At 37.8% G+C, this 27,123-nt stretch overlaps 1 protein-coding gene across 2 annotated transcripts in view; it reads right to left on the bottom strand.

Annotated features, from left to right (window-relative positions):
* Positions 1-17,285: 17,285 nt before the first annotated feature.
* Positions 17,286-27,123, bottom strand: part of PLCL1 (phospholipase C like 1 (inactive)) — a 359,754-nt gene continuing 349,916 nt past the window's right edge. The window contains exon 6 of one of the 2 annotated variants that reach the window (XM_055290111.2): positions 17,286-26,924. In XM_055290111.2, coding sequence (XP_055146086.1) covers positions 26,742-26,924 — 183 coding nt within the window. In that variant the 3' untranslated portion in view covers positions 17,286-26,741. The remainder of the gene's footprint in view (positions 26,925-27,123) is intronic. The other variant, XM_055290112.2, reaches the window with a different exon arrangement.

Raw genomic sequence — 27,123 nt, 5'->3', positions numbered from 1 at the left:
ATGAACAACAGGAGAATTTCGGGGAACAGTCGCTGCAATAGTAAGATTTTGCCAAATACTGAGAGCAAAAAACTTAGTGTGCTGCAGGATCACGAATAGAGACAAGTGACTATGAGTTGGTATTTCTCAAAAATGAACTGTCAGGAGTAAGCTTTTATTAATCAAGTGATAATGTTTTGCTGTTGAATGGTACTGTTTGCAGAGTATGGAAAAATAATGAATCAGAATTCACAGAATATTTGAAATGCTGGTCTACGAAAATAAAATAACCTGGCTTTTAATGATGAAGGAAAACTTCCAGAATTTCCATAGAAATGAAAGCAGGGGACAAATGTAAGTAACAGTAGCAGTGGAATACATGGTAAAAATGGGCAAAAATGGGCCTCTGGAACTTTCTCTCCTCTCCATTTGTCACTTTCACAGCTTCATGTGGGGCTTTGGTCCCTTCCAGCTTACAGATCATCTTCTTCTTTGAGGCCCCTCTTCAGCCTGCTCTGTCCAGATTAGCCCCTGTTCACCAACTGCTTTCCAGTACACCTGCTGTGTGTTTTTCATCCTGGAGGATCTTAATTAGAGTATACAGCAGAGAGCTACTGAATCTTATATTAATCTCTAGTTAAACAAATTAACCCTAATGTATATGATCCTTGCAGGAGCATTTTGATTTTTTAAAAAGGACTGCAAGATATAGTTTCCTGCATGTTGGTGAGAGAAACATTTTCAGGTTGTCTAGGAGTGCTCCAGGGATTCTCAAGTCACACAAGTTAAGCAGTTATATCTCTGCCTAGTAGTCAGACTAGCCCAGTATCTAACTCTCACTAAATGAAGTTCATATAAGCATGAAGAACCTCCCATCTCCCTGAGCACAGTATTTTTTTTTCCGTGACTCTTTTCCTGCTTCCTTGTCTATTCTTTCTAGACATAATCAGAAGGCAATTGATACAATAGAAAGAACAAAATGACCTGGACTTAAATCCCAACTTTTCCATCATCTAAATGAGGTGCTTGGCAAGTTAAACCTCTTTGAATCTAAAATTCGTCGGTAAAAACTGGTGATTATATCTACCTTTATAGGGTAGCTGCGAGAACTGTTTGATGCTTGGCACATCATAGGCTCTCAAAAGTTAATTTCTTTTCTGCAAGCCAGAAAGCCATGAACTGAGACTGCCATGTGTTCTCCTGGGCGGCCCAGGCTAACCATGGCCATAGAAAGAATCCCTGATGCCAAGTACAAAGGAACAGGGACACTTGTTCTCATGCCACTAAAGGCCACATGAGGGAATGTGCCAAGGCTGGAGCCAGGAGACCTGGCTACAAAGTTCAGCTCCGCCACACAAAAGCTGTATGATCTTGGACACTTAAGTGCCTTCCTGAGCCTCCAGGTCTTCAGATGGAAAAGGAGGGTGACACCCATGCCTCTCTCTATTCCAGAAGAGCATGATAAAGGTGAAATATAAATAAAAATGTCTTTGTAACAATAAATTATGCAAGGTAAACATCATAATTCTAGAAATCCCTTGAGTAGCATAAAGGAAAAGATTGTTAACAACTTTTTTTTTTTTTGAGACAGGGTCTCACTCTGTTGCCCAGGCTGGAGTACAGTGGCATGATCACAGTTCACTGCAATCTCAACCTCCTGGGCATAAACAATCCTCCCAGCTCAGCCTCCTAAGTAGCTGGGACTACAGGCTTGTACCACTATTCCTGGCTGATTTTTTCTATTTTTTGTAGAGAAGAGGTCTCACTTTGTTGCCCAGGCTGGTCTTGAACTCCTGGGCTCAAGCAATCCTCCTGCCTCAGCCTCCCAGAATATGGGAATTACAGGTGTAAGCCACCATGTCTGGCCTGTTAACAACTTTAAAATGAGAGCTGAAAAATAGTGATTTAAGAATCAATATCTTGATTTTCAGCCATCTTACTTTCCTCCCAATGCAAGATTCAACCTGGCTTCAGATACTACCAACATCTACAAGGTTAAATATATTCTTCTTATTTTAACTTTAAGGCAAAATTAATTTTTGTTTTAGTAATGTTTTAAATGTGGAAATATCAGATATCAAAATACTGAGGTTATGAAATTTATACACGAAGTTAGAGACTTACAACACGTAACACATTTCTTAAATTAACCAGAATATTTTTGGATGAAGAAAGCTGTACTTATACCATATCCTATATAATTCAAACTAAGTTTTGGTTTCCAGAAAGAAATTCATACCAAATCGATATAACCACTGCTATATATATACTATTGTGACCATGACATTATCTGTTCCAATCACTATGTCACCTCTTGCTCCCAAACAAATTCTTGGAGAGGGGTCAGAATGGAAGACAGTATGAGAAAGGTATTTGTGAGCATGTGAGATGTTCCCTGAGGACTCTCAGCCCATAACTGGGTGAGGTTTTCATCTAAGTGGGACTGCAAGTCCTATGTCAGCTATGAGGGTTAGAGGGATAAAAATATGGATTATTTTGTTTAACGTGACCTGCATGTGTATTCATAAGCTGTGGAGCTGAAGAAACATCCTGATACCTATACTACTTCCTGACATCTATGGATATTCCCATAGACAAAAATGCAAAGAAACAAAATACTGATACAGTACCTCTGGCCCTGAATATTCAACACTGAGAGTCTTCTAAGGTTCCTCAACAGAAGACTTCCAAAGTGAATTGGTTCAAATCCTTTCAATGTCACTTTCCCTGGGTGTATTTTAATCAGGAAGAAAATGTACTCACCACCAGCTCTGAATCCTAATACAGTAATTAAATGCACCAGTGGAAAAACCTGTACGGTTTGAACTAACACCATTATCTTAAACTGTTTCATTTGATTTAGTCTCAGTCTCTACAAGGATCTTAAAACACGATGCCATTATAGGCAAATAGGAACACGTGCACAAATGAATAGGCACAAGGAAAGCCACAGGGTATAGTCCAAGTAGAGAATTATAAGGGGGCGGGAAGGCCAAGAGAGACGCCTTGGGAAACATGGTAGACATAGTGAGGTTAGGGTGTTTCCTTAACTGCAAGCGACTTTTAAGGTCCTATATTTGCTTTACTTGCAAATAATGAAATAAAAGAACAAACTTTTCCGGAAAAAAAAATGTATTCTTAAGTTATGGCTTTTCTTTCTAAAATTTCTTAAAAGCAAAACTTTAGCTTAACTTGAATAAGCAAGAGGTTTTGAGGAGGAAGAATCATGGTTTACATACACACTTCTCTTCAAGTAGAGTGGAGAAAGATCACTGGACCCAGGCACAACTGGTACACATTCAAGCCCTACAAGACCACCCATAAGCTGCTGAAACTCTCTAGAAAACATACTTCAATGGGTTATCTAACCTTGATTGACAACAGGTGAAATTCTACCTTGTATACTCTATAAGTTTCGGCGGACATTAAGTTCTCTGTAAGACTCAGTGTTTCCAATTAACCAAGGCAATTTCACCTTCTCCACCTCTATCACCTCCCAGCAAACACCTGTCTGTATAAAGCAGCTCCTCCTGGGAATAGTCACAGATTTCTTCCCACCTACCAACACCTTTGAATGCTTGCTACATTCCAGGGAACAAGGGACATCACTTCCCCTCCATGTGCCCCACATCCGTCCTTTGTGGAAAGAACCTTCTGCAAATGTACAGTGTCATATCCCCAGGGTACCTTGACACTGGTTTTTGTTCTCTTTGCCTGGTCAAAGTCTTTGCCCATTTCCTTCATGGATTAGTTATTTTTATTAGGAACTCTTGTCATTAGCTGACAAGCTAGCTGGTATTCCCATAAGCCTGTTTAGCTCCTCTGGTAGGAGACCAGGTTACCTCACACTCCAAGCTGTCAACTCCTCCAGATCAGAGTCCATGGCTTTTTCTCTGTGCCCCCAAATTATGTTTAATGCTTGTAAAAAAAAAAAAAAAAAGAAAGCAAATACTGTACCCAGTAATTCCTGTTAAACCAACAAGCATAGAGAGGAAGACAAGCCTTCTTATGCCACTCTACGTGAGTGACTAATTGCCTTGAGAGCAAAAGGTTTCCACAGTTTTGTAATCCTTCAGAAGATCTCCTAGAAATGTTCTGTAGAACCTACCTGGGTTTTTCCAGGACTCCCAGAAAGGCTGACTCTCAGTTGCCCCTTCTCACCCGTTTTTTCCATTCTGTACAAATCTCACAAGACAGAAGCACTGCTTTCCTCACTGAGGAGTGACTAGTAGATCCAAATGTCGACTGCAGAGTATAGCGGGTTGAATAGTGTCCCCCCACCCCCAAATTCATGGCCACCTGGAACCTCAGACTATGACCTTATTTGGGAATAGAGTCTTTGCAGGTGTCATTAGTTTGGAATCTCTAGATGAGATCTCCATCCTAGATTATGATGGGCCCTAAATCCAATGACAAGTGTCTCCATAAGAGAAATAATACAGAGGTTTGCAGCAGAAACATAGAAGAGCTGCAAAGAAGACTACGTGAAGACAGAAGCAGAGACTAGAGTGAGTCAGCTACAAGCCAAGGAATGCCAGGATTGCAGGGAGACTTGATTTCAAACTTCTGGCCTCCAGAACCACAAGAGAATGTGTTAAGTCACCCTATTTGGGGTACTTTGTACAGCAGCCTTAGGAAACAAATACACAGAGAAACATTCAACCTTAATATGCCCAAACCTGTCCTTCACTTTCTGCCATCTCCTTTTACCTAACCTCAGGTTCCGAGAATATAATCTAATAGATGTTGATGAAGACAGTGTGGAATAGTAAAATACCAGCTTTAGAATCAGATTGTATGCCACAAATGTGACTGTGTCATTGAGTTACACAATGCGTGCTTCTTTTTCTGGCAAAAGGTAGTACATTCCCTATTAATGAGATGATTCTGAGAATTTAGTGAGATGATATGGATAAGGATACCTTGAAAGATTTAAAATAACCTACTGTATCTTGATTAAAACTGGAATGTAGGCCCATATGTCAGAGTGATATGATGCAAAAAGAAACATTTACCAAGTTAAATGTTAATAATCTCTAAGGTGATTAAGCTAATCAGTCTTGGTCATCCATTGGAATCACCTGGAGATCTTTCTAAACCTATGTAAGTCCCACCACAAACTATCCTCTGTGAGTGGGGGAGGCATTGCTAATTTTTTTCATAGTCTCTCTTGTGTAGCCTTTCAAATTTGTTTTCATTTCACCAGACACACTTCTTTTAATAGATGATATCTACCGATGTCACCAATAATTTCCTCCCCTCATGTCCCATCATAGAAAGATGGGACAAAAGAATGAGGGCTCAGATGCAGAAAAACAGTCATACCCCGGTGACCCTTGCTAATATCCCTAACAGCACAGACACTTGGTGACAAGACACCAATGAATACAGCTTTTATCTCCATGACAAATTTCACAGTTAAGATGGCTGAAAATAAACCCTTCCGCTTTAGAGCTTGAGCATGCACAGTGGCTGTTTATTATTCTATGATGTCTACTGTTTTGCTGTTGATGGTGTGCATATATGTATGTGCATGCACGTGTGTATATGTGTGTGTTCCAGTTAGCAATGCCTAATTTGATACTTTCTATCTATCCCCATTATTTTAGCTTATTCCCGTGCCTAGCCATACAAAAACTTCCAATAATGCAGCATAGCAAAGCCCTTTAAACATAATCCATATTTTGCTTCCTTAGTGAAGAGGCATTGATTATCTTCCCATCTCAAGTGTGTATAACAAATAAGTCATTTCTGCAGTCACGGTGCATCATAATGCATCCAAAAATAAATATTATTAAAGCAGATAGCTTTGAATCTCAAATATAGAGCAAACCTTAAGAAAAGCTGGCAGTGTCCTTGGTGATAGAGTTGCCTGTTGCCATGGGAATGAGTCCAAAGATTCTATGACATTTCCAGGGACCACATAAGCTAAGTGGAAAGGACTCCTTTTAGACATCAACCCTGTGCTCATATATTTACCTGGTAAAATTCTAGAGAAGGAAAAACTCAAGATGAAAGGAATATATAAGTAGTCTCTATGTGAATCAGGCATTACAAAATTTCTATCTGAATGTTCTTTTTGGTTGTTATACAAACTGCGAAAAAGCAAAATGAGAGAAAATAACAATAGATTGCCTAAATTGTAATGCCATTAAACCTTGAAGTATAACGTATGGGATAACAACATTCTCACTGAAAACACTTCTCATTTTCATGTCTCTGACTCTTCCCCAAGACAAGCAGTACTAAGCTTTGCAATTCACACAATCATGAGGCCTGTAGGTAAAGTGTAGCCACACCATTGCCTACCTTCATGCACATTTTTTCTTAATCTGGGTTTCAAATAAGCATCCTAAGGATTAAGCTGACTGGTTTTGCTGCAACAGACATGGAACCAGGAAGTTATTCTGACTTGATATAACTCTATTCTTCATCACAGAACTCATGTTTGGAAGTAGTGATGAAAGTTGGCCTAATCAGCAGTCTGTGGACACTGTGAGGTCATCACCAAGAAATAGGTAGCTTAGTTCTGCATTCACAGGGGTAGGGAGTCATCAGCAGCACCCCTACCAACCTGTACCTCAGGAAGGTCCATCCTTTTCCAAAAGTTGCTGCATTTTGGATCTTAGGTTTAAAAAAAGGAATTGCCTATCTTCAGCCTCTTTTGACCTATAAAAATGGCAATTTCCACCTAATAAATTGTTATTCTGCTAGGCTCTACTTAGAATGCAGCTACTAAATACTTATATTTGATATTTAAAATGCTGTATGGTTTAAAATCTATATAATATGTATAGATGTAACTGTATCACTTATCTATGCCCTATCTAACCTGGCTAAAGGAATTTATTTTTTAGACATTTCTATATTTTTTAATAAGTCTTGAGTATTTACTATGTGTCAGGCACTGTGCCAAGACCTGTCACTCCCGTGCTAAGAACCACGTGTGGTTTTCATAATTTAAGACAATAACTATGAGGTAGATAAAATTATTACCCAATTTTAAAATCAAATTGAGGCTAAAGCAGGTGGAATATTTTGTCCTAGTTCTTATAGCCCAGAAGAAGTGAAGCGAGACTTTGACCTTGGGCAGTCAGACTCCAGAGCATAACCAATCAGGGTCTATGGTGCGTTGGGGCTGGAAAGGGGTTTGGGGTGCACTTAATCTAGTGCTTCCTTCATTTTTTTTTTAACAGCAGCAGAAAGCTGTTACTAAGCAATACTTTACGTGGAACTCCCAGTGATAAAGCACTGGGAACAGAGCTGCTTTGGTCTGTTTGGAGAAAGCAGGGACTGTTGAGACTGACCCCACCGGGCATTTACACCTTTTTAAAATTGTAGGGCACCATTGTGTCCCTGCTTCCAGGAGTCATGCAGCAGCCCGTTATGTCCAGCTGCAAGTTTTTGCTGTCTCCAGGAAACCTGTGTTATGGGAGAATTCCCCCACGTCAGTACATCCCCTTCTGCAAACATTGTATTCTATTTCCCCTGATCCAACACTTTCAAGAGCCCATCCCACAAGGGTTCTCCTGGTTTCACCAGTATACATTAGCCAGTTTTCTCCATGAGTAAGCTATGTTCCCCAGTAGCAGGGACTTACTCCCCTCTATGCTGAGCCCTTACCTCAGGTACTGGTCTGGAGGAATAAGGCAAGGTGATGATGAATCTTGAGGAAGACAAGCCTCACCTCCCACGGCATCTTTCTCAGGTCAGGGTTGTAATGGTCTCCAGGCTGCTTTCTCCGCCTCAAGACACGGAGAAAGAGGCTGCTTCTGCTGACTGAGATAGCCCAGAAGAATCTGGAAGCTCTAGCATTTTTGGACTCATGCATCCAAACATTCCCATCTTAAGTCTTCTTTATCAGGGCCCTCATTTTCTGCGCAGGAAACCTGTCACTCCTGTGCATTTTCTCCCCTTATCTCGACAACGCAGGCCTGATTTTCAACACAGTCTGCCTGTGGCTTTATGAGAAGAGAATCTCTTTAAATGCTACCTTGAACGACTTTCAGATCTTATGCTCACTCTGAGTTGACAGTTGGCTAAACTGACCCAGTGGTTTTCTTTCTTGAGGGCTTTTGTAGCCAGTGCCATAATCTTTTAAGTTACCACGACCCTCCTACTATTCCGGTGCTAGAGCTATTGGGTGGATAAATCCTTTGCCTCCCACCTGTAGCTCATCTGAATCTACCCAGGTGAGTCTTTGTTTTGGGGATGCTTCAGCATGCCACAGGTTACATTAGGAATCAGTCATTTACCACTAGCAAAAGGTCCTTGTTATTATTTGACGGGCGAGTGAGTGTTCCAGAATCTATCCTAACCAGCTGCTTTCGAAAGCTGTTCCTGATACCAACTGGCTTGCCTTAGCTTCCCCGCAAATCAGTTCCTGAAACGAGACCTGTGTGTTAGTAGTCTATTTAAGAGCTGATTCTGATTCCAGGGCAGAGGAGTGAACCACCAGGAAGAGTAAGAAAGGGGAAAAACAACAACAACAGTGTAGGCGAGTCACTGCTGTTGCACCAGTGATGGCAAGGTTTGGTTGCCAGGACCTCCTGAGCAGCATAAAAAGTATCTCCCAAATTTGTCCCATGGGAGGACTAGAGGCAGAGAGTTTTATTATTCCCTATGTCACACTTTTCACCAAAGTAATCTAGAAACCCAGAGCTGACCCTTACAGAATGATAGTAAATTCACTTGCTAACATTAGCCATATTCCAAGGTACCAAGTCTGAAAATAAGGCAAAAGAGATTACATTGTTTTGAATACATAAACATGAAAAACATCAGCTACCCTTGCTGTACAAAGGGCAGCCTACTCTATTAAACTCAAATTATAATAATGCCCTTTTTCAGAGGTAGGATACACAGTAACAACAGATACATTTGGGAAGAAGTTCAGGGTTTTTTTTTTGGCGGGGGTGGGAGGTGGTTGAGATGGAGTTTCACTCATCACCCAGGCTGGAGTGCAATGGCACAATCTTGGCTCACTACAACCTCTGCCTCCTGGGTTGAAGCAATTCTTCTGTCTCAGCTTCCCAAGTAGCTGAGATTACAGGTGTGTGCCACCATGCCTGGCTAATTTTGGTATTTTTAGTAGAGACGGGGTTTCACCATGTTGCCCAGGCTGGTCTCAAACACCTGACCTCAGGTGATCTGCCCACCTTGACCTCCCAAAGTGCAGGGATTACAGGCACAAGCCACTGCGCCCAGCCAGAAGTTCAGTTTTAAAATGTAGAATTACTGCACCTGCAAAAATATTCCAGTGGAGACTAAAGAATTCCAGAATGAATCCTTTAGTAAAAGTCAGCTTTTCCTGAAGCAAAGTCTGATCTTCCTTATGCAATTTCTGTTAGCTAATTTATTATATGTTAGTTGCTTTATAACCTTCATGAATCAGATACTTATAGGACATTTCCTATATTCCAGGTACTGTACTAGAAGCCAGGGGTAGGGTGGTGAATAAGACAGATGAGGTCTCTGCATGTTTATATTTTACTTGGAGAAGGCAGATAATAAACAAGGAAGCCAACAAATAAACAGAATGCTCCAAAGAAATAAAACAGTAATTAGCTGGAGAACATCTGGGGACATTACTTCAGATTGTGTGGTCAGGGAAGGTCATTACAAAAAGGCAAGATTTGAGACCAGAATGACACAAAGAAATCAGTCACTGGGAGAGAAAAGATCTAGTACAGAGACAGGTATAATCTCGGTGGGTTTGAGCTTAGAATACAATGGCAGAGGGACCAGCAGATGCTAAAGGCAGTAAGTAGGCAGGAAACAGAGTTCATAAGTCATAACGATCATGCTTAGGAATTTGGGTTTTAAGTGCAATCAGAAGCTATTTGACGGTTTTAAGTAGAAGCATGACACAACTATACACACACATATATCGTTAGACAGATACAGATATACACATATATACACACATTTCTTTCATTCACTCTAACTACTGTGGAGAAAAACAGACTAAAGGGAATTTAGTTGGAAGCTTTTTCAATAACCCTGAGAAGACAATGATAAGTGATACAAGCAGACGACACAATTCTAGATAGAAAGAAGCAGGAAGATCCCAGGATATATTTAGGAGGAGGTGCTGACAGAAATTGGTCATAGATTGGATATGGGCAGTAAGAGGAGTGACATGAAGATGGCCTTCTGGAATTCTAGCCTGAGCTTCTAGGAAGACGTCGATGCAGCTGAGTAAGAGGGAGAAGACTGGGGGAAGGACAGGTGGTAAGGGGCATGTACTTGTTGAGAAATCAAGACTTCTTACATGACGTTTTGACTTTAAATTCTTCTGGTTATGACGGTAGAGAATACTGCCGGCATGTTATGACTTAAGAAAGGAGGTGGAGTTTGCAGCGAGTTGAGATCGTGCCACTGCACTCCAGCCTGGGCGACAGAGCGAGACTCCGTCTCAAAGATAAAAAAAAGAAAGAAAGAAAGAAGGCATTATTTTGTAATTTGCAACAAAGAGGCATTCCCTGCACATACCTTGAGGAAAGAACACAATCTATCACTGATAAAAAATGAGCCCAGTCTTATTCTATCTGTGGAATATATTTTTCATAATTATTTAGAAACTGTTGAAGGACAGAAGTAATGAATGAACACTTTCGTACTCAGAAATATATTTTAAATCTTAGAGGTGTCAAAATGTTCTCTACAAACAAAATTTGGTAAAATCTGACACTGTTAACAAATGAACAAATATAGAAACAAATTTTAATAGCATTTTTTCCTGCAATTTGATTTTTAAAGTAGCAGAATTATAATTCCTTAAATTGTCATGTTGAATTCCTCCTCACAACTAAATTGAATTGATGGCACAGAGAAATTGATAGTAAAGAACTCTATTGTGATATTTCAACCAAAACAAAAGCCTCCTCACTTGGTGACCTCTACAATACACAGCTTCAGTGTGAAAGCCCTTTGTTTTCACAATGGAGGGTGGCTCACCATGCAATGTCTGGCCCATAGAACAGGTTCAGAAACATGTCTTCTTCTAGAAGAATTAATCAGTTAAAAGTTAGAATGGCACATAGGAGTTAAAAATCCAATAAAGATAGCACAAGGAAAATAGAGGATTTGATTTGTTGGAGGAGCAAACGCAGAGTGTTAATTGACTTATTTTTGTATGGTGGCCTATGAGTGATGTTTTTAAATTTTTCCAGACAGCTTGGTATTTCTTTTGCTTGAAAGGCTAAATGAAAATTTGAGCACAAGAGGGAATCGATGAACAGATCATGGAAACAAAGAAAAATATCCAAAGTTTAGTGGAGCAGCAACAAGAAGACTGCCATGAGAAGGGAGAGAAGAAATTCAGAATAAGCAGCTATAATTGTAAACCAGGATCTTTTACCATGTGTCCCCCTGTTGCTCTGCCAAATGGAATACAGACCTTCATAGGTACTATCCACTGAAACCTGACCCAAATTTGATGGCAAAGAGGTTGGAATACTGCAAATTCAATGTGTTACTTAGGCTTTTTTTTTTTTAACCTAACTCCTTATATTCTATGAAGGAAAAATCAGAATGCATAGTGTCTCAAGTATAGATATACTGATGAGAGACTGTGCAGAAAATCTAAAATCTGGACTCTCCAGCTTGCAAGGTCAAATTACTTATACTATATGCACTGATTGGTAGCAACTGTATTTTCTAAGTAAAACAGATAAAGAGAACTTTAGAAATATAGACATTAATATTAGCTACTGAGCTAAACTTTTAATCATTGAATAGCTACAATGCCCTTAAGATTCTATGTGAATAAATTTTTTTTCCATTCAGCTGTGTCTTATCACTTTCTTTAGAGATAAGAGGTGCTGTACAATATTTATATAAAAGCTATTGTTATTCTCGCCTATGTCAATGGTTTGAATTCCTTGTTGAGAAATGCTGAAATTTGTGGTTACATAAATAAAAGATAGTTAAAAGGACTTCTAAGCAATGTGTCAGAAGCTATTAGTATGTTTGTTTGTTTTAGTAATTCTAAAATCTAAACATTTATGTATTATATTTCATGAAGACCTAATACAGAGGAGATGACAATATTTATGTGGCACACTTGGAAATGGACCAATGCAGACACAAAAAAATCAGTAGAGCAGCAGCCAATCTACCAAACAAGAGATAAAAAATAAACAAACTACAGTTTTCCCTCAGCAACTGAGGAGGAATGGTTCCAGGACCTCCGTTGAATACAAAAATGTGCAAATACTCAAGCCTCTGATATAAAGTAATATAGTATTTGCATGTAACCAAAGCACATGCTCCCGTATACATTAGATCACCTCTGGATTACTTATATTTAATACAATGTAAATGCTAAGTAAATAGTTGTTATACTATCTTGTTTAGGGAATAATGACAAGAAAAAAGTCTACACATGTTCATTAGAGATGCAATTTTTTTTCCAAATATTTTCCATTGTGGTTGGTTGGAATCCAAGGATGTGGAACCCATGAATATAGAGGGCCAACTGTATACACATTCCTATAAGTATATATTCCAACTTACATATCTATTTTCTAACATGTATGTATATACATTATATACATAATGTATATAGGTATATATATTTCATATATACATATTTCCAGACAGCTTGGTATTTCTCTTGCTTGAAAGGCTAATTGAATAGAATATATACAACTCCTCTAAGATTTGAAATACATTTTGGAGTAAGAAAATATTCATTCATTACTTCTGTCCTTCTTCCACAGTTTCTAAACAATTATGAAAAATAAGCCAGGCGCAGTGGCTCACGCTTGTAATCCCAGCACTTTGGGAGGCCGAGGCGGGAGGATCATGAGGTCAGGAGATCGAGACCACGGTGAAACCCCGTCTCTACTAAAAATACAAAAAATTAGCCAGGCGTGGTGGTGGGCGCCTGTAGTCCCAGCTACTCGGAGAGGCTGAGGCAGGAGAATGGCGTGAACCCGGGAGGCGGAGCTTGCAGTGAGCCAAGATTGCGCCACTGCACTCCAGCCTGGGCGACAGAGCGAGACTCCATCTCAAAAAAAAAGAAAAAAGAAAAAGAAAAATATATTTCATCGCTTCTTGGCCTTTTGGCTAAGATCAAGTGTGTGAAAAATATATTTCACAGATAGAATAAGACTACAATATAATATATATTATTGGATATATATATTTTTTTCCAATATATGTATTCACTTTTCTCAATCTGGGCCTGTGGAAATTTGAAACTTTAGAAAGAATTTAGAGCCTAGAAGACCATTTTTACGTAACATCACCATGATGCCAATAACATGCTCACTACGATAACTATGATAAAGAAAGGAATCCAAATGCCTATCACTGCATCCTCAGAACTTCCTTGAGTTTAAACTGAAATCAACTATGCCCTAAAGATATTTTGCATGACTTACTTTCTGGTTTCCTTTATCTTGTTCACAAGATACTGCTAAAATTCCTGTGAATGAATGAAAGTTCACTCAATAAAGAGCCAGTCAAAATAACTTTTAGGATCTACTAGAGAAACAAATATGCTTTGGTTTCCCCAGTAGCCAAATGAAGATTTTAAAAACTGTTGTAAAACATTAGGAATGTTGCAAAACAAATCATTTCATAGGTACTATCCACTGAAATGAAATTATTACACCATTTAGGAATAAAATAAACCACTGGATGCAGTGGCTTGCTCCGTAATCCCCACTACTCAGAAGGCTAAGGCAGGAAGATTACTTGAGCCCAGGAGTTCGTGACTAGCCTGGGCAATGTAGCTGGATCCCATCTCTAAAAATAATAATACAATTCTATTTTAAAACCATGTAAAGTCATTCCTCTTTATTACCATATGGTTGATTTTTTACTAGGAAGTGAAACACACTTCGGTATGTTTTGGGTCCTTACCCCTAACATAAGAAGCTCACTAAACAAATAACATCAGATCCTGCAGCTTAAGACCAAATATTTAATTTTTTACTCAAATTTAAGTAAGAGTTTTAGTAACATAAAAGCTGAAAAGAAAATCTAGCAAGAATAAATGGATGCCATTTCTTAAGGAAAAAAACAGGTTTAGATAAAACATTACAAAAGTAATCAGAAAAAATCAGAATGAATCTTACAAAAATATCTTATAAAATAAAGTAAGATACTGTAATACAAGACCATGTAACATAAAGAAACAAGAGTAATGGAAGGTCACACTTGTAAAAGCTTTAAATTGAATTAGCATCTCTTTCATACTCAAATTTAAGAAGACCTGATTTCTATGAAATAAGAAATTCCAGTGCCATTAATTATTGTATGACCTTATAAAAATTGCTTAATTTATTTGTGGAATATTATAATTTTCAAAAATGGCAACCACAACATTTCTGGTTTTACATATTCTTCCAGAACCTCACTGTTACATCATCAAGAGTTAATGTTTATCCCACCTGCCTCCCTGATATTGGGTGTACCTTTGTGGCTGTTTCAATGAATATAATGTAATAGAAATGATCTATGTGACTTGTAAAGCTAGGTACATCATAACTTGTAGAACAATTTCTTCCTGGCTTGCTCTGTCTAGGAACACTCACTCTTGGGACCCAACCACTATGTTGTGAAGAAGCCCAGGCCACATGCAGAGACTACTTATAGGTTTTCTAGCTAAGGTCTAAGCCAACAGTCAGCATCTATTGCCAGGTATGGGCAAGAACAAGCCTCCAGATAATTCCAGGCTTATTCCTTCAAATTACCCCCAAGTGATGCCAGTAGAACAGAAATGGGCACCCAAGTTGAAACCTACCTAAATTGCAGATTTGTAAACAAAATAATGGGCTTCAGGTTTTGGTGTGATTTGTTATGGAGCAGTAGATAGGCAGAGCACTCTTTAAGCCTCAGTTTCCTTTTTTGAAATGAGAATTATAATAAGACTATATTAGTCCATTTTCATACTGCTATGAAGAGATACCCAAGACTGGGTAATTTATAAAGAAAAAGAGTTTTAAGTGACTCACAGTTCAGCAGGGCTAGGGAGGTCTCAGGAAACTTACAATCATGGCAGAAGGGAAAGCAAACACGTCCTTCTTCACATAGCAGCAGCAAGGAGAAATGCCAAGCAAAAGGGGGAAATCTCCCTTATAAAACCATCAGATCTCATGAGAACTCACTCACTATCATGAGAACAGCAGCATGGGTGGAATCCCCATAATTCAATTACCTCCCACGGGGTCCCTCCAACAACACGTGGGGATTATGGGAACTACAAAATGAAATTTGGGTGGGGACACAGCCAAACCATATTATTCTGCCCCTGGCCCCTCTCAAATCTCATGTCCTTCTCACATTTCAAAACATAATTATGGCTTCTGAGCAGTCCCCCAAAGTCTTAACTCATTCCAAAGTGCAAGTCCAAAGTCTCATCTGAGACAAGGCAAGTCCCTTCTGCCCATGAACATGTAAAATCAAAAGCAAGTTAGTTACATCCTAGACACAATGTGGCTACAGGTATTACACAAATACGCTCATTCCAAATGACAGAGATTGGCCAAAACAAAGGGGCTACAGGCTCCATGCAAGTCTGAAAACCAATAGGGCAGTCATTGAACTTTAAATTTCCAAAATGATCTCCTTTGACTCCATGTCTCACATCCAGGTCACACTGATGCAAGAGGTGGGCTCCCATGGCCTTGGGCAGCTCCACCCTTGTGTCTTTGCAGGGCACAGGCTCCCCACCCCCTGCCCCCAGCTGCTTTCATGGGCTAGTGTTCAGTGTCTGCAGCTTTTCCAGGTGCATGGTGCAAGCTCTCAGCTGATCAAGCATTCTGGGGTCTGGAGGATGGTAGCCCTCTTCTCACAGCTCCACTAGGCAGTGCCCCAGTGGGGACTCTGTGTGGGAGCTCCAACCCCACATTTTCCTTCCACATTGCCCTAGCAGAGGTGCTCCATGAGGGCCCTGCCCCTGCAGCAGATTCTTCCTGGACATCCAGGCATTTCCATACATCCTCTGAAATCTAAGTAGAGGTTCACAAACCTCAATTCTTGACTTCTGTGCACCTGCAGGCTCAACATCACATGGAAGCTGCCAAAGTTTGGGGCTTGCACCTCTGAAGCAATGGCCTGAGCTGTACCTTGGCCCCCTTTAGCCATGGTTGGAGCAGCTGGGACACAGCATCAAATACCTAGGCTGCACACAGCAGGGGGGCCCTGGGCCAAGCCCATGAAACCATTTTTTCCTCCTAGGCCTCCAGGTCTGTGATGGGAGGGGCTACTGTGAAGGTCTCTGACATGCTCTGGAGACATTTTTCCCATTGTCTTGGTGAATAACATTTGGCTCCTGGTTACTATGCAAATTTCTGCAGCTAGCTTGAATTTCTCCCCGGAAAATGGGTTTCTTTTCTATCACACCATCAGGCTGCAAATTTTTCAAATTTCTGTTCTCTGCTTTCTCTTGAACACTTCACCACTAAGACATTTCTTCCCCCAGATACCCTATATCATCTCTCCCAAGTTAAAAGTTCCAAAGATCTCTAGTGAAGGGGCAAAATGCCACCAGTCTCTTTGCATAGCAAGAGTGACCTTTACTCCAGTTCCCAACAAGTTCCTCATCTCCATCTGAGACCACTTCAGCCTGGACCTTATTTTCCATATCATGATCAGAATTTTGGTCAAAGCCATTTAACAAGTCTCAAGGCAGTTCCAAACTTTCCCTCATTTTCCTGTCTTCTGAGCCTTCCAAGTCTCTAGGAAGTTCCAAACTTTCCCATATTTTCCTATCTTCTTCTTAGGCCTCCAAACAGTTCCAACCTCTGCCTGTTATCCAGTTCCAAAATTAATTCCATATTTTTGGGTTTCTTTATAGCAGCGTCTCTGTAGCATCAATTTACCATATTAGTCCATTCTCACACTGCTAATAAATTAACCAAACTTGGGTAATTTATACAGGAAAAGAGGTTTAATTGACTCACAGTTCTGCAGGGCTGGGGAGGCTTCAGGAAACTTACAATCATGGTGGAAGGGGAAGCAAACATGTCTTTCTTCACATAGTGGCAGCAAGGAGAAGTGCCAAGCGAAAGTGGGAAAAGCCCTTTATAAAGCCATCAGATCTTGTGAGAACTCCCTCACTATCCCAAGAAGAGCAGCATGGGGTAACCACACCCATTATTCAATTACCTCCCACCAGGACCCTCCCACAACATGTGGGGATTATGGAAACTACAATTCACGATGAAATTTAGGTGGGGACACAGCCAAAACATATCAAATACCAACCTCTAAGATTGCTTTTGCTTTTGTTTTTGTTCTTGTTTTTGTTTTTGAAACAGAATATGAATGCAGAAAATCTGAGACAGGTCTCAGTTAATTTAGAATGTTTATTTTGCCAACATTGAGGATGCGCCCATGATACAGCCTCAGGAAGTCCTGAGGACATGTGCTCAAGGTGGTCAGGTCACAGCTTGGTTTTATACATTTTAAGGAGACATGAGACATCAATCAATATATGTAAGCAGTACATTGGTTTCGTCTGGAAAGGCAGGACAACTAGAAGCAAAGGCAGGAAGACTGGAAGCAGGGAGGGAGTTCCAGGTCACAGATACGTGATACACAAATGGTTACATTCTTTTGAGTTTCTGATTAGTCTTTCTAAAGGACGCAATCAGATAAGCATCTATCTCAGTGAGCAGAGGGGTGACTTTGAATAGAATGGAAGGCAAGTTTGCCCTAAGCAGTTTCCAGCTTGAGTTTTCCTTAGTGATTTGGGGAGGCCAAGATATTTTCCTTTCACAAGGGTCTCACTCTGTTGCCCGGGCTAGAATGCAGTGGTGCAATCATGCTCACTGCAGCCTTGATCTCCCAAGTCCAAGCAATCCTCCCACCTCAGCCTCCTGAGTAGCTGGAACTACAGGTGTGCACCACCATGCATGGCTAATTGTTTTTACTTCTTATAGAGATAGGGTCTCACTATGTTACCTAGGCTGGTCTTGAATTCCTGGGCTCAAGCAATCAATCTTCCCATCTTGGCCTCCCAAAGTGCTGGGATTACAGGCATGAGCCACCACACCTGGCCTCTAGGGCTGTACTGAGAACTAAGCAAGATTATGCATGTAAGCATTTAACACAGTACTTCACATGTAGAAGACATAGTAAATGTTAACTATTAAAGATGTAATCAGACAATCAATCATAAGACAAAAGAAGGAACTGGATGAGGAGATAAATAAGAAATGCTTTGACATGCAAAACGTGGTCAAGTACTATAAAGGAAAAGGGTATAAAGTTGAATTTTTGTTGTATAGGAAAGGTACAAGAATACTTCCCATGATTCAAAGAAAAGTGAAGAAAATTAACATGATTACAGAAAAGATGAGGGAAAGGATATAATGATGATATGGCCAACTGCTGTCCCCAAAGAATCCAGAGCAGCTGCAACAAAAGCAAATATTTCATATTCTTATATATTTCCATGTGTGTGCTGTGTGCATGTATGAGTGTGTGTTTCTAATTTCTAAACACAAACATACGTGCACACAACACACGCAAAAAAAATAAAAATTTGAAAAAGAAAACATCTATAAACTGAAAAAAGCTTAATCTATGAATTCACTAATTCCAAGACAAAAGAAAAATTCAACCATCTTTTTTTTTTTTGAGACAGAGTCTTGCTCTGTCACCCAGACTAGAGTGCAGTAGTGCAATCTTGGCTCACTGCAACCTCTGCCTCCCGGTTCAAGCAATTCACCTGCCTCAGCCTCCCAAGTGGCTAGGATTACAGGCGGCTGCCACCAAGCCCGACTTATTTTTTTTTTTTTTGTAGTTTCAGTAGAAACAGGGTTTTGCCATGTTGCCCAGGCTGGTTTCGAACTCCTGAGCTCAGGCAATCTGCCTGCCTCAGCCTCCCAAAGTGCTGGAATTACAAGCATGAGCCACTGCACCCAGCCAAATTCAAGTATTATATTTTTTAAAAGCTGCCTTAAAATTATTAACTTAGAGGTGCTCTTATGTATTTCTAAGAGCTTTATTGAGATATAATTCCATAAAACAAACTTCACATATTCAAAATATACAATTTAAATTTCGACATATGTCTAACATGTGAAAACACCACCACAATCAGGATAATGAACACATATATTATTCCCAAATATGTCCTTATCCACTTTGTAATCTTACCCTCCCCATTCTACATTGACCCCAGGTAACCACTTACCTACTTTTTGTTACTATTCATTAGTTTGCGCTTCCAAAAATGTATGTTACTGGACATACAGCATGTACTTTTTGTCTAAGTTATTTAACTCATCATTTTGAGATTTGGCAATTTGTGTCTTTTAAGGAATTTGCCCATTTCACTGAAGTTGTAGAATTTATAGGCAGAAAGTCTTCATAATGTTTGCCTACTATCCTTTTCATATCCTTAAAATTTGGAGTGATGTATTCTCACTCTTTTTTTGATTCAATATTGAAATGATGTCTGATCTTACTCTTGATATTGGTAATTTGAGTGTTCCTTTTTTCCCTTGTTTGACTAGAGGTTTATTAATTTTATTGATCTTCCCAAAAATTCAAATTTTTTGTTTTATTGATTTTCTCTATTGTTTGTTTTCTATCTTATTGATTTCTACTCTAATCTTTATTCTCTTTTTTCTACTTTGAACTTAATTTTCTCTTTTTTCTCTAGTTTCTTAAGATGAAAATGGAAGTCTTTGGTTTGAGAAATTTCTTGTTTTCTAATACAGGTGTTAACTGCTATAAATTTCCTTAGTGTTAGTGTTATCCCATGAATTTGGAAGTTTTGACACTTAAATTCAAAGTACTTTCTAATTTCCTTTTTAATTTCTTCTTTGACACAGGAGTTATTTAGAAGTGAGTTATTTAGTTTTCAAATATGTCGAGATTTTTCAAAGATATTTCCTTTATTGATCTCTAATTCCTTTGTGGTCAGAGCACATACTTTATATAACATTAATTCTTTTAAATTTATTGAGATGTGTTTTATGACCCAGAGTATGGTCTATATTGGTAACTGTTTTCTGTGTACTTGAAAATAACATGTACTCTGCTGTTGGTGGTGGAGTGTTCCATAAATATCAATTATGTCGAGGTAGTTGATCATACAATTTAAATCATCTATATCCTTAATGATTTCTTGTCTAGTTGTTCTCTCTATAGAGAAAGATACACTGAAAACTCTGACTATAATTGTGTAATTGTGTGTTTCTCCTATCAATTCCACTGGTTTTGGTTTTTGCTTCATGTATTTTGAAGCTCTGATATTAGTTGCATAAATACTTAGGATTATTACATCTTCTTGATGAACTGATGCCTTAATTATTATGTAATAACTTTCTTTTTGCCTGGCAATATTCATTGCTCTGAAATCTACTACATCTGACATTAATATATCCACAGTAGCTTTCTTTTGACTTGTGTTATCATGGTATATCTTTTCCAATTCTTTTCCTTTAAACTAATTGTGTCCTTATATTTGAATTGTGTCTCTTGTAAGCAGCATATTGTTTGGTCTTTTCATTTTATTCAGTCTGACAATTTCTGCCTTTTAATTTCATTACTTATACAATTTACAATACAATAAGAGATTTAAGTAATACACCTTTTACAGTTGTGCCTCAATATCAGCAGAAGATTGGTCCCAGGCCTCCTCATTCACTGCTTGCAAATACCCCATTCACTCCTTGCAAATACCCCATTCACCCCTTGCAAATACCAAAATCCATAGGTGTTCAAGTCTCTTTCATAAAATAACATACTGCTTGCATATAACCTTTATGCATCTTCCTGTATACATTAAATTATCCCTAGATTACTTATAATATCCAATTAAATATAAATGCTATATAAATAATTATACTGTATTTTTATTTGTATTTAATTTTGTAGTTATTTTTATCAGTTTTTTAAGTATTTTTTATCCATTGTTGGTTGAATCCACAGATGCGGAACCCCTAGATACAAACGGCCAGCCATATTTATCCCTGCAGTTACTATTTCTAGCTGTCTCTCTTCATCTGTTTTTGTACATCCATATTTTGATATGGCATCATTTTCCTTCAGCCTGAAGGATTTCCTTTAACATTTCTTATAATGTAAGTCTACTGGTGATGAATTCAGCTTTTGAAAATTTTTTTGTATAACCTTCATTTTTTAATAGGTATAGAATTCTAGAATTCATTTTTACTGGGTATAGAATTCTAGGATTACAGTTTTTGCTTCGTTTTCAATACTTTAAAGGAGTTGCTCCACTGGCATCTCATCTGCATGGTTTACAATAAGACATATGCTGTCTTTCTTATTTTCTCTGTATATGTCTTTTTTTACTAGCTGCTTTTAAGATTATCTCATTATCACTACTTTTGAACTATTTGGCTACGATATGCCTTGGCTGTTGCAATGGTTTGAAGGTGTCACCAAAACTCATGTGTTGGAAACTTAATTGGATTCCCAATGCCAGAGTGTTGGGAAGTGGGGCCAAGTAAGAGGTAATTGGGTCATGAGGGCTCCACCCTCATGAAGGGTGTTGTCATTGGAGTGGGGTAGTTGTAGAGGAGGTGGCTTTGTTATAATAGCAAAACCTCCTTCACATGGGCTCTCTTGACCTTCCACATTTTGCCCTTCTGGCATGGAATTACACTCACCAGATGCCAAAGCCATGCTCTTGGACTTCTCAGCCTCCAGAACCATAAACCAAATAAACTTCTTTTCTTTGTAAATTACACAATCTGTGACATTCTATTACAGCAACAGAAAACAGACTAACTTGTTTTCCTCATGTTTCTTGTCCTTGGAATTTTTGAGATTCTTGGATCTGGAGGTTAGAGTTTTCATTACAAATGAGAATTCTTTTAGCCATTATTTCTTCAAACTATTTTTCTTTCCTGCTCTTCTTTCCAGTTTCACATATATTAGATTCTTGAAGCTATTTCACTATTCTCTGATACCCTGTTCATTGTATAAATTCTCTTTTTATTTCTCCTTTTATAACCCTTTTACTAAGATACTATACATACCATAAAATTCACCCTTTAAAATATACAATTAAATAACTTTTAGTACATTCACAAATTATGTAAACAAACATCATCATTATTTCTAATTCCAGAACATTTTCTTCACACCAGTAAGAAAACTTATACCCATTAGCAGTCACTCCCAGACCCCCACAGCCACTGGCAACCATTAGTCTACTTTCTATCTCTATTGATTTGCCTATTCTGGATATTTTATAAAAATAGAACTGTACAACATGTGGCCTTTGTGCCTGATTTCCTTCACTTAGCATAATGCTTTCAAGGTATATTCTTGTAGCATGTATCAGTATTTCATTTCTTTTATTGTTGAATAATCCAATGTATGAATATATAATTTTTATTTATCCTTTCATAAGTTGATAGACATTTGTATTGTTTCTACTTTTGACTATTATAAATAATGCTGCCATGAACATTTGTGTACAAGCTTTTGTGTGGACAAATATTTTCATTTCTCTTGGGTAGAAATCTAAGAGTAGAATTGCTGGGTCATATGGTAACCCCATGTTTTTTAACCTTTTGAGGAAGTGCCAAGCTGTTTTCCAAAGCAGCTGAAATATTTTACATTTCCACCAGCAGGGTACAATGGTTCCAATTTCTCCACATCCTCACTAACACTTGTTATTATCTGTCTTTTTTATTATAGCCAACCTATTTGGTGTGAAGTCATATCTAATTGTGGCTATGATTTAAGTGATCTTAGTGGTTAATGATCTTCAGCATGTTTCTACGTGCTTATTTCCTGTTTGCATATTTTCTTGGAAGAAAAGTCTATTCCAATCCTTAGATCAGTTTTTAAAAATTCGATTTTCTTTTTATTAAGTTGTAATAGTTCTTTATAAATTTTGGATGCCAGTATCTATCAGATATATGACCTGCAAACCTGTTCTGTGGGTTCTATTTTCACTTTCTTCATAGTATCCTTTGGAGTACAAAAGTTTTTACTTTTAATGAGATTATTTAGAGTCAATGAACATATTAATATGCATCCAATCTCATTAGAGATTAAAGATAAAGAGAAATAAGATTTTTGTAACTTAGAAGATTGGCAAAAATGAAAATAAGAAAAACTAAATTTATCATTAGCAAAGATTTGAGCACTCTCATAAACTCCTGGTGGGGTTTTAAATTGAACAAGTTTTCCAGAGACTATTTGGCAATGTATCTCAAAATCCCTAAAAAACAAAAACGAAACAAAACAAAAAATCTCTGTATCCTTTGACCCAACAATTCCACTTCTAGAAATGTATCCCAAAGAAAAAGTTGAACAACTTTGCAAAAATGGATTTTATTATTGGAATGTTTATGTAACAAGAAATTAGGTGAGTAAAATCTAACAATAGGAGATTGGTTAAATATATTCTAGTAAGCCATATAATAAGATACTATGTAATTATTATCAATGATCATTAAATTTTTTTATTTTTTAAAGACAAGGTCTTACTATGTTTCCCAGGCTAGTCTCAATCCCTGGCCTCAAGCAATTCTCTCATTTTGGCCTCTCAATAAATGATAATTTTCATCAAGTTTCACCACCTATCATGTCCGCAGGGTCCAGATGTAACACAAATGAATGAAAAGGCTCTCTAGAAAATTGGACAGCATATGCCCCTTTTGGAGAGGGCAGTTTCAATTAATTGATGCCAAGCAAGAAAGTATGTGTGGTGGTTGTGAGATGGGGAGTGGAAGGTGTCCTGTGTTGTTAGATTATCCAGTATTTTAAAACATGCAGGACATTGAATTGTAGGTAACATTTTCTGAATTTCAAAAGCTGTCTATTGCTTAAAGATTTTTTTTAAAAATGTTCAATGGCCAAATAAAACACATCATTTTTGGACTAGATTCAGTTCAAAGTCTTGGAACTCTAATGTAAATACACATTTATTGACACAGAAGGATATCTGTAACATATTGTTAAAATTTTAAACACCCTGCTACAAACAGTTTATATAATATCTCAATTTTGTTAAAATAAAAGCATATTTATATATATGTATAAACTCTAAACAGTGTCTAAAGGGATATAAATCAAAATGTTATTAGTGGGTAATTTTGCTTTTCTGTTGTATAGAGTTCTCTATTTTTGTATTTTTATATTGACCATTAATATTTTATATTCAGAAAATAAATGATACAGCTCTTTGTATCTGTGGTTATAAAGGTAAGAGTTAATAGTCTGGTTTAAAATGTTGAGAATAAACTTAAAATCAAAATCAGTAAGTATATAATCTTGCACATGAAATCACAGACCCAAGTTCAAAATCAATTATTCCATTTATTACTTCAGTGGCCTTGGGCTTTCTCACCTGTAAAATGCCAGTGATAATACCTGCCATCTCCACCTCAGATCCTATTGGTGATGTAAAAATGAATAAATAAAAATAGAATTAATATCTAAAACACTACGTTCCTAGCATCACCAAATCTAAGTAGATAGAAGAGAGAAGGGGGCTTTTTCTACCACAGTTCAAGTCTAGAAAGGAGACAGATGCTTCTCATAGAATGTAACAATGTCATGGAGGCATAATACACACAAAAAAAAATCATTTGTTTTTGCTATTCTATCTGGAGGCAGGAACATCACAGGAGACTAGGAGACTTTTCCCTTGCTACCTCCACTCCCAGAATCCAAAGCTCCTCCCTGCTCCACATCTCACTCCCCATCTAGCAAGGACACCCAGTGGAATGAAGCAGAGTATGGCTGACGACTCACTGCCAGAAGTAGCATCAGATGAGGCAGAATCCATATTATGTTTTCGAGAATTTTTGGGTGGTCCTAAGTGTGAGTAGAGCTCTAGGACAAATAAAATAAACTAGGGAAGCTACTTCCAAGGATTGGATTTGACCCTGGAGTAAATAAATGTAGAAATACTGTTTAAGAGTTTGTCATCCTTTATCTTCTCTTCCCACCTAACTGTATATCCAGTAAAGACATGGATTTACCAAATAGAATTCAAGTAGATGAAGAGGTACACTAGTAAAATCAACCAATCAGCTGATGTAAGGTGGGTTTTGTTTCTGTCTATAGAACCTCTTTTTCACTGCAAAGGGCTTAACACCTGCATTCCACTATTCCCCCTACCAGCAAGTTAAATATAACAGAGGGTAAAGACATTTTTTCAGGCCATTGTAGTACCATTGGAAACTTGCCTTCAAATGACTTCAGGTACCTCCTCCTCGAGTGCCCAGTTTTAAACCCAGGGAATAATTTCATCATATCTGGTCCATAGAAATAGCAAACTCTTTAAGATAATTTTGATATAGTAACCCATTTTCATTAGCTTTGCTTTTTCAAATCACAATAAAAGAAAACAATAAGTGTTTTTTTATATCTTTACTCTTTCAGTAACGTGCAGCATGAACGTAATAGTGTTAAGAAGTCAGAAATAACACAGAAGCTATAGGAGATGTTTATATTTGCAAAATTTCAACAATTATCTTCTCTAGGTTTCCCCAAATTAGCATATTTGTTAATCAAATTAATTAAGAAGCTTTTCAAAATAAAAGCAATGTTTTAAATAAATATATTCTTTCATAACCATAGAACATTTAGTTCTGTTGGAGGTAACAAACATTACACTCAAGTACTTTATGAAGACATTAGGGTAAAAATTATCTAGATGCAATTATAAATGTACCCTAATTAGTCATTTCTTTTTGCATGTATGCTTTTCTGTATGTGTTAGGGTTATATCATAGATGTTTGGTAACTGGTTAGTTCTTAAATTATCACAAAGATATTATCGGACCCACAGAATTTATATCAGCTCAATGTGACGATATGATATTGTTTGAACAATATCTTTAAATTTAAATTTAGTACCCTAAATTACATCCAAACAAAGCCAAGACCTCTAAGCTGCCATATCTGTTACAGAAAATGAGTGCTAGACTCTTAGCTTGGAAGAATGAGACCTTCCTACAAATCTTGAAATTATACAACAATATTATTGTCACATCAAAATCCTAATTGCAACAGAGCTTTCAGTGTGTTTCAGAGTACCACACAGGTAGGTATAAATTCACTTATGATCAGCTTTTCTAGTGAAGTCATATGTTTAGTAAATGACTACAGAAAACTTCCTAAAAGTTGATTTTATTTAATAAATATTTTTTAAAGTTTTCTAACTGAAGAAATGACTTTGCTAATCTTTCTAGAAATTCTGATCATCTGTTTAATCTTTCATTCACTTTTATTTCTACACTGATTCTTAGGAATTTTTCTAATCTATATTTAATCTACCAAAACATCTATGCTTTGATAAATTTGGCTTCCTTTAATAATAAGCTATGCTAAGATCGCTAAATTAAATGTCAAAGGCAGAGAAGTAAAATTAAACACAGCGACAGGTTACAGTAAGTGCTCTTTAGAATTTCAGATTAAAACAATTGTCCCAAAATGATCAAGGAATAACTCACTGAATGAATAATGCAACACGGAATAGATTTTAACAGAATTTCTCTCTCTCTCTTTCTCTCTCTGCCACACACACACACACACACATGCACAAACACACACACACTCCTCCACAGGCATCCACACAGGGGTGTTGACACATGTCTCAGAATTTAAAACACTGATACTAAAGGCTTTAATTTAGATAAATTAACTACACTGAAATACTGACATTGTGAAAATATCTATGTCCAATACCCCAGATAGGGCATCATTTTGTGAACTTATAAAACGTTTAAAGAAAGAAAACAAGAATGAGAAACCAGAATCCTTGATAAGATGGGTGAACGTGTCGATAATGCCCAGAGTCACAGCTTCCCGTTCTCCTCGCTACTTTCCTTCTCCTCTATGGCTTCCAGGCTGCGCTTGCTCTTGGCCTCAGCACTGTTGCTGGGGGCTTTACTCAGTCCACAGGACAAGCATGCCAGCTGGATCTGCTTCATGTTTTCTATAGCTTCATTCTTGGCATTCTTCAACAGATCTCCTTGGCCCTACAAACAGAAAAAAATAGGCATCAAAGAAGACAGTTATGGGCCAGGCATGTGCTAAGTGACATCACTCTATGTCCTTACTGCCCATTGCTGAATAAGGAAGCAGACCCAGACCTGCAAGCTCACTTTTCCAGGGTTTAACCCAAGGTTCTTTTCTAACATTATTAAGGGACTTTGCTTGTTAAGCCAAGTACCTCAA

The sequence above is a fragment of the Symphalangus syndactylus genome, chromosome 8, assembly GCF_028878055.3.
Source record: "Symphalangus syndactylus isolate Jambi chromosome 8, NHGRI_mSymSyn1-v2.1_pri, whole genome shotgun sequence".
Lineage (NCBI taxonomy): Eukaryota > Metazoa > Chordata > Mammalia > Primates > Hylobatidae > Symphalangus > Symphalangus syndactylus.
Note: the sequence above shows the minus strand (reverse complement) of the source record. Positions and strands in the feature narration are given on the sequence as shown.